The sequence below is a fragment of the Abramis brama genome (genome assembly GCF_963993115.1).
Source record: "Abramis brama genome assembly, chromosome: 1".
Classification (NCBI taxonomy): Eukaryota; Metazoa; Chordata; class Actinopteri; order Cypriniformes; family Leuciscidae; genus Abramis; species Abramis brama.
Genome location: NC_139963.1, coordinates 53952701 through 53970683, shown reverse-complemented (window position 1 = coordinate 53970683; position 17983 = coordinate 53952701). Strand labels below are relative to the sequence as shown.

The following is a 17983-nucleotide window of genomic DNA, read 5'->3' as shown; positions in this document are numbered from 1 at the left end:
TGGTAATAGGCATTCTGGTTGACTACCTACTGTATACAGAACAATAACAAATGTATAGATACAAAATATGTACACAAACCTGTATTTTACAGAAGATATGTTTGAAACATGTCTTTTGCAGTTTGATACATGCTCTTAACCACTGATTTGAAACAAAATATTCATAAAGGTGTCTGAGATTCGTGAAGAAGTGTTTTGAAATCGCCCATCACTACTTAAACTACATGAGTAAGATATGATTAGCAAATTGTTTGCATAAAATAGTCCATTAAAACTCACTTGATTTAATTTTTCTTTTAGATCTGATGGACGTGAACAAGAAATGAAAAACAGAAGCCAAAAAATCTGTCTCCTGCCCTCAGTGTAAAAAACGCTTCACATGTAAATCAAGTCTGAAGATTCACATGAGCAGGCCCGGAGTGGGTAATCGGGAGAATCGGGAGTATTCCCGGTGGGCCGCGTCACCTTTGGGCTGGTCGAGGATTATTTTTTTTTTATTTTTTTTTTTCACATTTCAATGTCACATCAGTTACATTAGGCTACAAACGTTCCGCATTCTGACACCGCAGCGCACAACTCAGCATGGGTTGTACCATGTGAGGGAGTTCTCCCCTCCCCTCCTATAGAAATGGTTGGGTCCATAGCCCGTCTTTTCAAAACGTTTTCTCAGGGAGGCTACCGCGGCACCGCCTGCGCCTACTGATAGCTGGGCCGGCCGTAACGGAACGCGTCAGGGAGGATGGATGGGAGGAAGAGGCCAGGAGGTATGGAAGCTTTGTTTCCGCCACAGAATAAAACATTTTAAAAGATAATTGCGACTTTTTATCTCACAATTGCGAGTTTGCATGAGAAAAAAAAATCAGAATTGCGAGATATAAAGTAATAATTGCGTGAAATAAAGTCGCAATTGCATGTTATAAAGTCAGAATTGTAAGATATAAAGTCAGAATTGCCTGAAATAAAGTCGCAATTGCGTGTTATAAAGAATTGTGAGATATAGAGTCAGAATTGCGTGATATAAAGTCGCAATTGTGTGTTATAAAGTCAGAATTGCGAGATATAAAGTCAGAATTGTGTGAAATAAAGTTGCGATTGCTTATTATAAAGTCAGAATTGCAATATATAAAGTCAGAACTGCGTGAAATAAAGTCGCAATTGCTTATAAAGTCAGAACGGCAAGATATAGAGTCAGAATTGTGTGATATAAAGTCATAAAACGTGTTATAAAGTCAGAATTGCGAAATATGAAGTCAGAACTGCAAGATATGGAGTCAGAATTGTGAGATATAAAGTCAGAATTGCGTGATATAAAGTGCAATTGCTTATAAAGTCAGAACTGCAAGATATAGAGTCAGAATTGTGAGATATAAGTCAGAATTGCGTGAAATAAAGTCGCAATTGACCCTTCGCAAAGACCCGCCCCCCTTAGTTACTGTCACTATGCCCGACAAGCTACGCTGCTCTCACGCCACACCATGTTCTCACGCAGTGAAAAATACATCGCGGAGCAGAGAGGAGACTGACAGCACGCTGACAGACAGGACAGACCAGGTTACTTTTCGGTTACTTTTGATATTAGACATATTAAACAAAGTCTCACCTTTCAAATTTGGTCATTTTTTAAAAGAAATTTAAACGATACATACCGTTTTGTGGCTCTTAAATGTGTCTGACAGATCGCTGTAGAGCATCAGTTAAAGCTGCTCGTGAACCAATCATCTCTTCCTTCTAGTTAATTTATAGCATCAAATAAACATGAATGAACATAAGAAGGAATGTTGTTTTAACCGTGGAAATGCGTCAGTACATTCCGTTTTTCAAGTTCAAATTCTCCCATGTTAATCTGCTATCTCTCCTGACTGCTTTGTCGGACAAAATGGCGGATGGTGGATTATGATTGGTTAGATCGCCTGTCAATCAAGCTCCCTGCGAAGGGTCAATTGCGTGTTATAAAGTCAGAATTGCGAAATATAAAGTCAGAATTGTGTGAAAAAGTTGCAATTGCTTCTTATGCTTCTTATAAAGTCTAAGTGAATTATTATTTAACCTTTACATCATTTGTTAACCCATGGTATTAATACAAACTACACAATAGTACGAGCTGAACTGTTGCTTCATTTATCCAATTAAAAAAAAGTGCTAATTTGGAATTCCACCATGGAAAAAGTGGGCCGGTCTTGGGCCTGAAACTCCCGGGCTGAAAAGTGGCCCCACTCCGGCCCTGCACATGAGGGTTCATACTGGGAAGAAGCGGCTCAGGCTTTCGCTCTGAAATCACATCAGCTTCTCATTCTGATGAAAGACCATTTAACTGTGATCAGTGCGGTAAACAGTTTCATTGAGCTTCAGTCCTGAAGAAACACCTGAAGATTCACACAAAGGAGAATATTCATTCGTAATATTACAGCAGAAAAGACACGGCGGTGTGTGTTTCAGTGCTGAAGTCCTTTACTACAGAAGAGGAACTGAAAGACCACCAGAAAATTCACACTGGAAAAACCTTTGTAGGCAAAGTTCAGGGAAATGAAGAAGAGGCCATAACACTTTTAAGAGAGACATGAATCTGATATTAATTAATTCGTTTACATTGTTTTTCATTTTAACATCTTCTCTTCCACTTCTACCATGCAAATACATTATATACTTTCCTGTATCTTTGAAACGACACTTTTCTTCTTCTCTTGACATTCTTTGGCTCTTATAAGTCAGTAAAGAGAGAGATCTGTCTTATTTGCTTTCACTTTTAATTAATATTTGTATTTGCTTCATATAATTATTGATTAAAGTCTTTACTCATTTTATCAACATCTCAGTGTTATTGTCCATTTACTTATTTTCTGCAGATTCTGCTTTAATCAGGAATAATTTTAGTTCTGAAAGTCATGAAGTGTCCTGATATGATTGCTTTTTGAGCTTTCCATGTTTTAATTTTCTCAATATAGCTTTTAAATGCCTAATAAATTATATTTGACCGCACACATGACCGACATTGAATGAGATTGCTTTCTGTCTACATTATTCACAGTTTCACCCTTGATATCCAGTATCATATACATTTCAAAGAGTTTGTTCTAGTCAGTTTGATGTATCATTCACACCATGAGGCTTCATGAAGTCAGAACAATTACTATGAACTTTAAACAACACCAGGCCCGGCTCCAGCTTTGAGATGTAGGGTGGGCCAATTTTTTTCAGAGTAACAAAACTTTATTTTGTAACTAAAAAGGCAGGTCTTGATATTTGCTGGGCTCAACAAAAAAGGAGCTTTTCTACAGGTTCATTCTGGTTCAGATTTTTACTTGCCCTGCAAGCATTTTCACTGGCCCATCACAAAAAAAAAGTTAAAGGGATAGTTCGCCCAAAAATGATATTTAAGCCATGATTTACTCACCCTAAAGCTGATTCAAGTCGGAAAATGTACATGCATCCTTCTCAAAAATAATTGATTATTTTTGAGAAGGATGCATGTACATTTTCCGACTTGAATCAGCTGGACCCCATTGCCTCACATTATAACCACTGAAAGATCTAAGACATTTTCTAAAATAACTGAAAATGTGTTCGTCTGAAAAAAGATTGACGCATGCATCTCGAACGGCTTTAGGGTGAGTAAATCATGGCTTAAATATCATTTTTGGGCAAACTATCCCTTTAATGTTTGTGACATCCAAATCTGACATTAAGACATAAAGTAAGACATAATAGTTTTTTTTTTTAAATAAATATAAAGACAAGTAAACAGTGCAAGTAAAAATAACAAATTACAAACAATAGCACAAATATAAATAGAATCAGGGCAGGACTGAGGGGTCTGGGGCCTCTGGGCTTGAGTTTATGTTTGGGCCCTACATATGCTACAAATGACCTTAACCCTTCAAGGTCTAAGGGGTTTTTAGTCCGCCTGGCACTATGTTGATATTTTGACTTCTGGAAGGGTCAATTTTCATAGCAGAGTTAAGAAAGTCATATTTCTGGATTCTATAGACTCAGCTACAAAGTGGATGCCTTGACAATTCACTTCTTGAGTTACTTGTATGTGTTCTGATGTGATATATCACCAATAAATACAAAAAACGGAAATTCAAATTATTATTTTATTTTTTTATTATTATATAAAAAGAGTAAACCATAATGAATATGGGATTTTACATAAAATATTGATTCCTCAGAGGCTTTAGAACACCTGTAAAAAATTGGGTGAAAAAATATAAAGAAACAAAATCACTATTTACATTTCTGTGACTGTAGTCACCATACTTTTTTTTTTTTTTTTTTTTTTTTTTTGGAAAAACACAGAATATTCAATTCAAAATGAACATTCATGTTCCCTTTACATTTTCTTATAATTTCTATGTCAATTTACCAAACACATCCAAAAACAACATCTAGATGGCACTGTGCACTGTATTTGCACAACAGTCTTTCAACATTATTCTTACATGTTGTGCCCCATGTGAAAGCAGTTACGCTCTAGCTGTAGGCAGAGTTGCACATCACACTCATTACATTTCCATGAAGTGTCCTTTCTTGGGACCCCATCTGCCTTACATTTCTCACACCTCAGCCTTGTAATTGGTTTTTGAGATTGGCACAGCTGTATGTCCAGTTCTCCTCTGTACAGGCACGGCCCCGACTGTGACACGACACCACACAGCTCAGCCACAAGCTGCTCCACGTAGGCCCTGTGGGTGATGAGCTGGGTGGCTGGTGTGTTCCTCAGCTTTTGTATTTCTTTGTACATTATAAAGCCATTGGTCAACAGCAATGTCAATAAAATGAAAGAACATGGTTCTGTACCATCTTCTGGTTGTGTGATGAACTGAGTAGTACTGTATCAGCTGGTCTGATAAGTCCACTCCCTCCCATGTACATGTTGTAATCCAAAATAGGTTTTGGTACTGGTGTGTTTGTTGTCTCCCAGGATCAAGATCCATCCCTATTTTTCTGCTTCCTCTTGACAGTGTCCCCATCATAAGCAACATGGACACTGCTGCACATTGCCACCTCTCTGTTGTCCATCCACTTGGTGAAGACAAGGTTATCTTCTCGTATCCACCTGAGAGATCCTCTGGGGGATTTCTTGGTCAGTTTATTTATTTTTTGTTTTTTGGAGCCTCCTTCCTCCCTTCACGTATGGTACCACAGGCTCCAAATTTGATTAAATTTGAGGGACAGCAGGTGCCTGAAGAGTTTTGGGCTGGTGTAGAAATTATCACAGTAGAGGTGATAACCACTGCCTAGGAAAGATGGCCTCATCAATTTCACCACAGAGTCAAATGAGAGCCCTAATCCAGAGGCCAACCTGCTTTTACCTGTGTATATGTTGAAGTCACAGGTATAGCCATTAATGGAGTCTGCCAGAACAAACAGCTTTATCCCCCACTTGGTGGGTTTAGCTTTCATGTACTGGGTCATCCCAGTTCTTGCCTTGGTGGCCACCATCCTCTCATCAATGGAAATCTGCTTCCTGGGATGGTAGGCAGACTGACAAGCGGCCTTTATCTCAGTCATCAGTGGCTTCAAAGAGTGTGTCATACTCATCTGGCTGAATCTGCTTCTTTCTGTCATTTACTACATCTTCCTCTGGGTCACTCATATGGATATTACAAGATATGGTACGTAACATATCCCGTGTCATGACCATGTTCGGAAAATTCACTTTTTTTCTCTCTCTTCCAATAGTCATTTACTGCTGGCAGCTTTAGAACGCCCATGTACAAAACTAATCCAATGAATTGGAACATCTCTGCAGGGTTGATGGCGGTCCACTTGTACTTTTTCCCAGCAGCAATGTTTCTCTCTGCCAGCTTGTTTGTGTTGGCAAGTGCTTGAAAAGGCAGAGGGGGCTTTGCTCTACAGATGTGTCCAATTGCACGCCAGGTTCCAGTCTGGGGTAAAACCTTTGTGGAATGGGGGCCACATCAGGATCCTTTTCTGTCTTCCATCCTTGTTCCGGCTGGTCTGGTGGTGCTGGACATCTGACAGATAAAAGTGACTGGCCAAGTCCTACTGAGGGGCCAAACTGACTCTGTGACACAGAGGGCCTCCTTACCCTACGACACAACCTCAAGGTAGTGGTCACAGACAGTCCTCTTGGTGGCTCTGTGGCAGTGCTGGAGGAGCCTGGTCAAGGAGGAGACCTGTATCTGTGGGCTGCAGGAGGAGAAATGGATCTGTGGGCTGCAGGAGCCCTGGATCTGCGGGCTGTAAGAGGAGACCTGGATCTGTGGGCTGTAAGAGGAGACCTGGATCTGCGGGCTGCAGGAGGAGACCTGGATCTGCGGGCTGCAGGAGGAGACCTGGATCTGCGGGCTGCAGGAGGAGACCTGGATCTGCGGGCTGCAGGAGGAGACCTGGATCTGTGGGCTGCAGGAGGAGAAATGGATCTGTGGGCTGCAGGACGAGAAATGGATCTGTGGGCTGTAGGAGGAGAAATGGATCTGTGGGCTGCAGGAGGAGAGCTGGATCTGTGGGCTGCAGGAGGATAGCTGGATCTGTGGGCTGCAGGAGGAGACCTGGATCTGTGGGCTGCAGGAGGAGACCTTAACCTGTGGACTGCAGGAGGAGAAATGGATCTGTGGGCTGCAGGAGAAGAAATGGATCTGTGGGCTGCAGGAGGAGACCTGGATCTGTGGGCTGCAGGAGGAGACCTGGATCTGTGGGCTGCAGGAGGAGAAATGGATCTGTGGGCTGCAAGAGGAGAAATGGATCTGTGGGCTGCAGGAGGAGAAATGGATCTGTGGGCTGCAGGAGGAGACCTGGATCTGTGGGCTGCAGGAGGAGACCTGGATCTGTGGGCTGCAGGAGGAGAAATGGATCTGTGGGCTGCAGGAGGAGAAATGGATCTGTGGGCTGCAGGAGGAGACCTGGATCTGTGGGCTGCAGGAGGAGAAATTGACCTGTGGACTGCAGGAGGAGAAATGGATCTGTGGGCTGCAGGAGGAGACCTGGATCTGTGGGCTGCAGGAGGAGACCTGGATCTGTGGGCTGCAGGAGGAGAAATGGATCTGTGGGCTGCAGGAGGAGACCTGGATCTGTGGGCTGCAGGAGGAGAAATGGATCTGTGGGCTTCAGGAGGAGAGCTGGATCTTTGGGCTGCAGGAGGAGACCTGGATCTGTGGGCTGCAAGTGGAGACCTGGATCTGTGGGCTGCAGGAGGAGACCTGGACCTGTGGGCTGCAAGAGGAGACTTGGATCTGTGGGCTGCAGGAGGAGACCTGGATCTCTGGGCTGCAGGAGGAGAAATGGATCTGTGGGCTGCAGGAGGAGAAATGGATCTGTGGGCTGCAGGAGGAGACCTGGATCTGTGGGCTGCAAGAGGAGACTTGGATCTGTGGGCTGCAGGAGGAGACCTGGATCTCTGGGCTGCAGGAGGAGACCTGGATCTGTGGGCTACAGGAGGAGACCTAGATCTGTGAGCTGCAGGAGGAGACCTGGATCTGTGGGCTGCAGGAGGAGCGGAAGCGGTGCTGTGTGGAAGAGGGCGAGCGGTTGGGGTCCTGGGTTCAGCAGATGATGTACTCGGCTGCTCTGGGGTTTCCTGATTTAGACTAAAACACACAGATTTTGTAATTAGTTTACATTCCCACATTTCAAAGTTGTACAGCCTTTATTACAATGTGATAAATAAAGATTAGCTATTCATCATCATGTGTTTTTTTTTTTACATCAAGTAAAGAGTCACATCAGGATCCTTTCTGTCTTCCATCATTGATCCGGCTGGTCTGGTGGTGCTGGACATCTGACAGATGAAAGTGACTGGCCAAGTCCTACTGAGGGGCCAAACTGACTCTGTGACACAGAGGGCCTCCTTACTCTACGACACAACCTCAAGGTAGGGGTCGCAGACAGTCCTCTTGGTGGCTCTGTGGCAGTGCTGGAGGAGCCTGGTCAAGGAGGAGACCTGTATCTGTGGGCTGCAGGAGGAGAAATGGATCTGTGGGCTGCAGGAGACCTGGATCTGTGGGCTGTAAGAGGAGACCTGGATCTGTGGGCTGCAGGAGGACACCTGGACCTGTGGACTGCAGGAGGAGACCTGGATCTGTGGGCTGCAGGAGGAGAAATGGTTCTGTGGGCTGCAGGAGGAGACCTGGACCTGTGGACTCCAGGAGGAGAAATGGATCTGTGGGCTGCAGGAGGAGACCTGGACCTGTGGACTGCAGGAGGAGAAATGGATCTGTGGGCTGCAGGAGGAGACCTGGATCTGTGGGCTGCAGGAGGAGAAATGGATCTGTGGGCTGCAAGTGGAGACCTGGATCTGTGGGCTGCAGGAGGAGACCTGGATCTGTGGGCTGCAGGAGGAGAAATGGATCTGTGGGCTGCAAGAGGAGACTTGGATCTGTGGGCTGTAGGAGGAGAAATGGATCTGTGGGCTGCAAGAGGAGACTTGGATCTGTGGGCTGCAGGAGGAGACCTGGACCTGTGGACTGCAGGAGGAGACCTGGATCTGTGGGCTGCAGGAGGAGACCTGGACCTGTGGACTGCAGGAGGAGAAATGGATCTGTGGGCTGCAGGAGGAGACCTGGATCTGTGGGCTGCAGGAGGAGACCTGGACCTGTGGACTGCAGGAGGAGAAATGGATCTGTGGGCTGCAGGAGGAGAAATGGATCTGTGGGCTGCAGGAGGAGACCTGGATCTGTGGGCTGCAGGAGGAGAAAAGGATCTGTGGGCTGCAGGAGGAGAGCTGGATCTGTGGGCTGCAGGATAAGACCTGGATCTGTGGGCTGCAGGAGGAGAAATAAATCTGTGGGCTGCAAGAGGAGACCTGGATCTGTGGGCTGCAGGAGGAGAAATGGATCTGTGGGCTGCAGGAGGAGATCTGGATCTGTGGGCTGCAGGAGGAGTGAAAGCGGTGCTGTGTGGAAGCGGGCGAGCGGTTGGGGTCCTGGGTTCAGCAGATGATGTACTCGGCTGCTCTGGGGTTTCCTGATTTAGACTAAAACACACAGATTTTGTAATTAGTTTACATGCCCATATTTCAAAGTTGTACAGCCTTTATTACAATGTGGTAAATAAAGATTAGCTATTCATCATCATGTGTTTATTTTTTACATCAAGTAAAGAGTCACATCAGGATCCTTTCTGTCTTCCATCATTGATCCGGCTGGTCTGGTGGTGCTGGACATCTGACAGACGAAAGTGACTGGCCGCGTCCTACTGGGGAGCCAAACTGCGCTCGGACCGGTCTAGCCTATGGAGGATTGTTCTTGTCGCCTAGCAACTGAAAGTTGCCGATGACGAGCCGGAGTAACGTTTGCACTAGACTTTTTTTATATTCATCTGGGTTTTATATTCAAACAGGGTTAAAAAAAACCTGTATGTTCACCATGGTCCATTTGTGTATGTAATAAAAAGAATACACTAGCCTACAAAATCGCATCAAGGTAAGATATAAGTGAACATTTGAACTTTGAAAAAAAAAGATGTAATCCGCCAATTCAGGACGCAGCCTCTGAATTGGGACGCAGCAAACCAGCTTAATTTATCTGTATTGGCTAAGCCGAAAATACATGACCCGGCAGTGCTGGGGCTGAAACATCCTCACCATGTCATCCAGTAAAATGTAAAACATAAAAATGACAATAGCCAATTCTGGCCCCATAGCTGTTTACTCAATTATATCAAATAAATTATCAGGATGGCAGCTGTCCTCTCGCACTGTTGCTTGGCTCCAGGAGCGGTGATCGGGAACACCTGGTTGTGCAATTAGGAAATCCTATGAAGGCTACATGGTGTGTCCTTCGAAGGATTCAGACCTGAGCGATTTTGTGTTTGTTTGTGTGATTGTTTCAATGTTTGGAGCGAGAACTGTTACTGAATGTCAAGTCAAAGTTTTAAATCTGTGAGGGGGAATTGATGGGAATCGATCCCAAGTGTTGCTGCTGTTGCCATTTTCATTTTCATCACAAGGAACTAACAAGGACCTTTATTACCCCTGTATGATTAATGTACGTGGGAAATTTCAAATCTATATGCATGGGAATATAGATAAATATTAATGAAGTTTGACACAGGACGTGTAACATTTTCTTTATTTTTAAAGAGCTTTATGATCATTGTCAGTTTCTGTACATACAAATCTGTAACATGTTGAATTACTTTATTGGAATTAATAGTTATTATAAAGTCGAACTATATTTAGATGAACATATTATAGTTATTTGCCTGTAGTGGTTCGTAAAGATAGGTTATTTATTTAATTATTTGTTATATTATTGATGATTTATCCATGTTATATTGTGAGAAAGCATGTTAATTCTTTAAATAGAGCTGTTTTACAGGCTTTTATCATATATCCTGACTCAAATAATGTGTTTCTAACAGCAGAATAAAGTGAGATGATCTGCTGATGATCCTGAATGGCTTGTTGAATGAGTGTTGATAGTCTGAGGATCATCAATATTAACAGATCTGCTGAAAACACTCTTTATTTCATGACAATAGTTCCTGTTTTCACCTCATTTATTATGCTGATGTCTTCAGCTCTCCTGTAAATTGACACTTAAAGCTAATTTCATTGGTGTCAGCAGACTGAGGGTATTTGTTGTTTACTATAAGTAGCCTATGTTTATTTCTGTTTATGCTTTCAACTGTTTTTCTTATCATTATTTATATTTGGAGGAATTTACATTATTATATTCTGTTGTCCATGAGCATAAAAACAAACTCAGTAAAGATATATTTTTGGCAGATCAACTCCTCACACTACAAATCATCATCAGTGAAGCTCCTCCCACAGCAGTCGCATCATCAGTGAAGCTCCTCCCACAGCAATTCATCATCAGTGAAGCTCCTCCCACTGTAATTCTCCAATAAATGCTGGAATATTCCCATCAGCTACAAGTGAAGACGAGCATCAGAGCATCAGGAAGAGCTGAAACCTGCAAAGACTGAGTTTATTAAAGAGGACAGTGAGAACATGAGTTATCCAGAACCCTGCAGAATGAAACACACTGAAGATCCTGAAGAACAAAGAGGTTGGTGTTTATTTTCCATTCATTCAAGCACTTCTTCTTTATTTTACATTTATTTTATATATGGTTTATAATTTGTAACAGTGTTACGAGAATTTTGACCTGAATTTGTGCATATTTTTTACAAACGTACAAAAAATAATAATCATTCCAAAATGTAAAAAATTACAATCTACTCTGATTTACTGCAAACATTTGTGTTCTTTCTCGCAGTGACATTTACTTGATCTTGTGTTTCTTGTGTCCCACTTTCACATGCGTGGAAACATGGGATTTGTGCCTATAATGTTTAAAAAATAATAACTGGAAGATAAGTGTACCTCATTCATAGAAAGTTTCAGGGATGTTTAATAAATTTATAAAAAGGCAAATTATTGTAATATTTTATAGCAGTTGTCTGTTACATCTGGGATAATTTTTTTTCTCCATTCACTCCATATTTCTCTCTTTGAATTATTTTGATTATTTAGAAAATTTGAAAATGATTTTTTTAATTTATTTCAGACTCGATGGAATTGAAGGAGGAGAGTGAAGAACTGAGACAAGTGAAGGAGGAGAGTGAAGAACTGAGTGAAGTGAAGGAGGAGAGTGAAGAACTGAGTGAAGTGGAGGAGGAGAGTGAAGAACTGAGTGAAGTGAAGGAGGAGAGTGAAGAACTGAGTGAAGTGAAGGAGGAGAGTGAAGAACTGAGTGAAGTGAAGGAGGAGAGTGAAGAACTGAGTGAAGTGAAGGAGGAGAGTGAAGAACTGAGTGAAGTGAAGGAGGAGAGTGAAGAACTGAGTGAAGTGAAGGAGGAACATCATGTCCAACCTGGAGAAAAACCTTTGAGTCGCTCAAAGACTAAAAATAAATTTTTAAAGAAAAGAAAATACAAGAAATCTTTCACCTGCACTCAGTGTGGAAAGGGTTTCACAACCAAACAAAGTCTTGAGCGTCACATGAGAGTTCACACTGGAGAGAAGCCGTTCACATGTGATCAATGTGGGAAGAGTTTCAGTCAATCATCATACCTTGATGTTCACATGAGAATCCACACCGGAGAGAAGCCGTTCATGTGTGAACAGTGTGAAAAGAGATTCGCAGACAAAAAATCTCTTAAGATTCACAAGAGAGTTCATACAGGAGAGAAACCGTTCACATGCAATCAATGTGGGAATAGTTTCAGTCAATTAGCACACCTTAATGTTCACATGAGGATCCACACCGGAGAGAAGCCGTTCACATGCAATCAATGTGGGAATAGTTTCAGTCAATCATCATCCCTTAATGTTCACATGAGAGTTCACACTGGAGAGAAGCCGTTCACATGTGATCAATGCAGCAAATCATTTCTTAGGGCATCACACCTGAAGACACACCTGAGGGTTCATATGAAGGAAAAGCCACATTCATGTTCTGTATGTCCAAAGAGTTTTTCACAGCTGCAAACTTTACATGCACATCAGAAAATACACACTGGTGTGAGAGACTACATGTGCTTTGAGTGTGAGAAGACTTTTGCTACAGGGATAAATTTAAAACGACATCAGAGAATTCACACTGGAGAAAAACCTTACAAGTGTTCACACTGTGACAAGAGATTCAGTCAGTCATCAAATCTGAAAACACATGAGATGATCCACACTGGAGAGAAGCCGCACACGTGTGATCATTGTGGGAAGAGTTTCTCTTTTAATTGTCACCTGAAGCGACACATGAAGATCCATGCAGTGGAGAAACAACATCAACACAGTCTGAGATCACAGTAAGTAGTTCATCTTTATGTGCTGAGAAAGAAAAGCTGCTTTTCCACCTTCAGAAAAGGTTCCGGTTGTGTTTCCACTTGAGCCTGGTACGGTACGGCACAATTACAAACCGTTCTCTGCCCTGAACTCTCAGCACAACAAGAAAGGTAAAACAGAAGCCACAAAATCGGTCTCCTGCCCTCAATGTAAAAAAACACTTCACATGTAAATCAAGTCTGAAGGTTCACATGAGGGTTCATACTGGGAAGAAGCGGCTCAGGCTTTCGCTCTGAAATCACATCAGCTTCTCATTCTGAAGAAAGACCATTTATCTGTGATCAGTGTGGTAAACAGTTTCATTGGGCTTCAGTCCTGAAGAAACACTTGAAGATTCACACAAAGGAGAATATTCATTCGTAATATTACAGCAGAAAAGAGACGGCGGTGTGTGTTTCAGTACTGAAGTCCTTTACTACAGAAGAGGAACTGAAAGACCACCAGAAAATTCACACTGAGAAGAAGGCCATAACACTTTTAAGAGAGACGTGAATCTGATATTCATTTTTAACATGTTTTCATTGTTTTTCATCGGAACATCTGGTTTCTCTTCCACTTCTACTCTTCAATGCAAACACAAGATATACTTTCATGTATCTTTGGTCACTTTTCTTCTCTTTATCTCTTGAGATGCTTTGGCTGTTATGAGTCAGTAAAGAGAGAGATCTGTCTCATTCCATTTCACTATTAATTAATGTTTGTATTTGCTTCATATAATTATTGATTAAACTCTTGACTCATTTTCCCAACATCTCATTGTTATTGTCCATGTACTTATTTTCTGCTGATTCTGGAATAATTTAAAATTATATTTAAAATTATAATATATAAAATTATCAGGAATAATTTTAGTTCAGAAAGTCATGAAGTATCCTGATATGATTGCTTTTTGCGTTTTCCATGTTTTAATTGTCTCAATTGAGCTTTTAAATGCCTGACTAAATTATGAATGAGATTGCTGTCTGTCTACATTATTTACAGTTTCATCCTTGATATCCAGTATCATATACATTTCAAAGAGTTTGATCTAGTCAGTTTGATGTTTCATTCACACCATGAGGCTTCATGAAGTCAGAACAAATACTATGAACTTTAAACAACACCAGCTCCGGCTCCAGCTTTGAGATGTAGGGTGGACCAAGTACAATTCCTAGTTTTAATATTATCGATTCTTTCAAAACTTTATTTAATAATAAAAGAGGCAGGTCATGATATTTGCAGGGCTCAACACAAATGAGCTTTCCCGTATGCACCCGTATGCGCGTGCGTTGGAGACCGATGGCGTCACCGCTTTCTCGCGCCGTCTTTTCCCTCATTCAGTTTCAGCATCGAGTCTTCTGAGGTGAGGAGAGCAGTTCACGGTATTTCTCATATTTACACAACCATCACACACACTTTATACAGTTTGATTAAGCGACAGACTCATTTCTGTAGTGTTTTCATCGATCACAGCGATACTTGTGCGTCTTTTCTGGCGTCTTCCTACTGAAATAAACATTTAGTGCAGCAGCAGCGAGCATGAGGAGAATATGTTGAGTTCATCCAGACCTGAGCGATTTTGTGTTTGTTTGTGTGATTGTCTCGATGTTTGGAGTGAGAACTGTTGCTGCAAGTCGAGTCAAAGTTTGAGATCTGTGAGGGGAATCGATCCCAAGTGTTGTTGTTGCCATTTTCATGTTTACCTTTATTTCTTTGACATTTATCTTTGGTAGATTACATTTACTTATTAAAATTGATGTATTCTTATAGTATAACACTTTATATTACCCCTGTAAGAGTAATGAATGTGGGGAATTTAAAATCTATACATGGGAAAAAATAAAATAGATAAGTTTGACACAGGAAGCGTTACATTTTCTTTATTTTTAATGGAATTACTTTATCATAACTTTATTATAAAGTCAAACTATATTTAGATTCAAATAATTCAAATAATAATCTGTTGAGGTTCGTAAAGATAGGTTTAAAAGGACACCTATTATGCCCCTTTTTACAATATGTGAAATAGTCTCCGATGTCCCCAGAGTATATAGGCTATGTAGGCTAAGTTAAAGTTTTAGATTGAGGTTGATAAGATATAAGTGTCATTTTTTTTGTTTTATTATTGATGATTTATCCATGTTATATTGTGAGAATTAACAATATTGTCTTTCAATATAGCCAAGCTGTTTTACAGGTTTTTATCATCCTGACTCAAATAATGTGTTTCTAACAGCAAACACTCAGAATAAAGTGAGATGATCTGCTGATGATCCTGAATGGCTTGTTGAATGAGTGTTGATAGTCTGAGGCTCATCAATATTAACAGATCTGCTGAAAACTCTTTATTTCATGAAAATAGTTCCTGTTTTCACCTCATTTATTATGTTGATGTCTTCAGATCTCCTGTAAATTTTACACTTAACTTATTTCATTGGTGGGTATTTGTTGCTTACTATATATAGCTGTAAGAAATTCTAGTATGGTAGTCTCAGCATAAGCATAACAGAGTTCTGTAAGAAGGTACTGGCAACATCTGTTCTTCATTATGTGGACCTCTATGTTTGGATGGGGGAATGCATTGGCATGTGATCTGAGTCTGACCAATCAAAATCCACCATTTTTGTCCGACAAAGCAGTCAGGAGAGTTAGTAGATTTTAACGTCGGTGGATTTGAACCTGGCTTTAACTGAGGCATTCTGTCAGAACACATTAAAGAGCCACAAAACGGTAGGCCTATTTATCGTTTAGTTTTCTTTGACTGACCAAATTTGAAAGTTGAGTTCTTTTCATATTAAATATTACCTACTCTGTCCTGTCTGTCAGCGTGTTGTCAGTTTCCTGTGAATGAAAACGAGTTTGACTACTCGCAGCAGTCTCGCATGCGCTTAGAGCTCTTGTGAATTACACGGATAAGATTAAGTAAACAAACAACTTCTATCCATCAGGAAACGGCCACATAGGTCACTGAAAGCGTTTTTCTTTTGCGTGAAGAAGCCACGAAGAAGCCATTCGCCGGAGATGTGTTAACACAGTGGTTCTCAACGTCTCCTGCAGGGACCCCCTGATAGACCATGTTTCTGTTTTAACCCTGAAATGGCAAACCTGATTCAATTAAAGGTGGGGTATGTGATTTGCAAAACGGCCGGCAGATTTTGAAAATACACAACTCAAATGGTCCTACCTTCTTTCCTTTGACCTCACCCATTTGAAAAACATGGACATGGATGGGGGGAGGGGGTATGGTACGACCGTTTGATTGATGCACTTACTGTCCAATGATTCTAGGTGGTCTTGGAAATGATTGGCTGGAGTTTTTCGAGTCCTGCCCGTTCCACAGATGATTAAATTGCTTAATTTTCTTTTCAGTGCTTCTAACTCAGTGGCTGGTTAGGAATAGGATTTCAAGTGATTTTGAAAAAATGGGCCATCTTTAAAGGGCACCTATTATGCAAAATTCACTTTTACATGGTGTTTGAACATAAATGTGTGTTGGCAGTGTGTGAGCAAAACCACCCTAGAATGATAAAAATCCACCCAGTAGTTGTTTTACTATCTCAATAAATCACAAGCACTGTCTCAGAACGAGCTGTTCTAAGATTGCCCTCACTGTGACGTAGAATTTTGCTAAGCCCCACCGACGTGATTTGATTGACAATCTGGATTTTGGCATGGACCCCGCTAGGGGTGGGCGATATGACCTAAAATTAATATCACGGTATTTTTCATCTTTTGAACGGTGACGGTATAATATCACGGTATAACTTTTTTTTTTCACCAATAAAGAAATTTTCATTGATTTACTCCTTGATATTTATTCCTTTATAAGCAGTTATATATTACTGTATTCTAAATATAATTAGCCTATGTTTTATCCACAACTTTAAATGCTTTAATTTAGGCTATTTTGTAACAGCGCCACAGTTTAGCGCACCACGTAGAACACTCGAGAACCGCACCTGTGGCTGGCTGCACTGCTGCTTCGTGCTCAGTAAGGAATATAGGTAGTAATCTCTATGTGTCTGTCTGTCCGTTTGCATTTTGATTATTTCGAGAACCGTTCATCCAATCGACTTCACAAGGGAGTGCAGTGTCGCATTTGGTGCAATATAGACAGACACGCGAGACGCGACACGTTCAGAATTAATAGTAAACTACAGAACAGCGCGAGCGGGAAGCGGCGCACCTCACGCGAGCAGGGCGGCTATATTCTCCGAGAACGGACACTGCACTAGTGATATAAAACGCACACAGTCTGTTAATTAAGCAATACTTTTAAGGTAGTCTAATATTTTTCTGACTAACAAATTACTGACACAGTAAAGGGTAGATTTAAATAAAGAAAAACGAAATTTAAATAAAGAAAAACGAAATTTAAATAAAGAAAAAAACGAAATTTAAATACAGAAAAAATGAAATTTAAATAAAGAAAAACGAAATTTAAATAAAGAAAAACGAAATTTAAATAGGCCTAAAGAAACACTAAATTTAAATAAAGAAAAAACGAAATTTAAATAAAGAAAAACGAAATTTAAATAAAGAAAAAAACGAAATTTAAATACAGAAAAAATGAAATTTAAATAAAGAAAAACGGAATTTAAATAAAGAAAAACGAAATTTAAATAAAGAAAAAACAAAATTTAAATAAAGAAAAACGAAATTTAAATAAAGAAAAAACGAAATTAAGTTTGCCTAAATTAAAAACGAGATTAATTTAGATTGATAATAACGGGTAAAAAGTCTAATACATTTTGTTTATTCTATTTTCCACAATGTCAAAGCAACAGCAGCAATACAAGCTCAGGCATGCACTTCGGTTCATACAAACTCCGCTGTTCTGCGCTCTAGCCAGAGAACACTCTTGTTGCAGGAACACTCAGGCGTCGGTTCTATTTCTAGCATGCACGCGTTTTCCGCGTGGCTCGAGCCGCGCCTGAGACGCGTGTCTCACGCAGGCAGTGTGCAAACTCCAACCTTTTAACATGGGAGCCGAAATAAAAACAGACACCCAACGCAGCTGAGACTCTCACGCCAGCAGCCAGTGTGTCGCTGGCCTTATTCAAGCGCGAATGAGAACCGTTTCGCGGGGGATCCCAGGTGTCAATAAAACAAAAACAAAAACGTTTTTTCGTTGTTGTTTTATAAATGCTCTGACAATTGTTTAATAAATGTTCAATCAAAATGCAAAACATCACGTCTTTTTTTTATTTTTATTTTTTATTTGTATTTTTTTTAGTCGACTAATCGTTG

At 40.9% G+C, this 17983-nt stretch overlaps 2 protein-coding genes across 3 annotated transcripts in view; one reads left to right on the top strand and one right to left on the bottom strand.

Moving 5' to 3' along the window:
* The window catches only part of LOC311087734 (uncharacterized protein), a 29527-nt gene extending 18584 nt beyond the window's left edge, over positions 1-10943 (top strand). The window contains exon 4 of one of the 2 annotated variants that reach the window (XM_084121137.1): positions 10691-10943. In XM_084121137.1, the coding sequence (XP_083977263.1) occupies positions 10691-10724 (34 nt within the window). In that variant the 3' untranslated portion in view covers positions 10725-10943. Of the gene's footprint in view, positions 1-300; positions 793-10690 lie in introns of those variants that run through there. The other variant, XM_084121136.1, reaches the window with a different exon arrangement.
* The window catches only part of LOC311081665 (uncharacterized protein), a gene marked incomplete at its 3' end in the record, with an annotated part of 465213 nt that overhangs the window by 127240 nt on the left and 319990 nt on the right, over positions 1-17983 (bottom strand). The gene's annotated exons all lie outside the window — the stretch shown is intronic.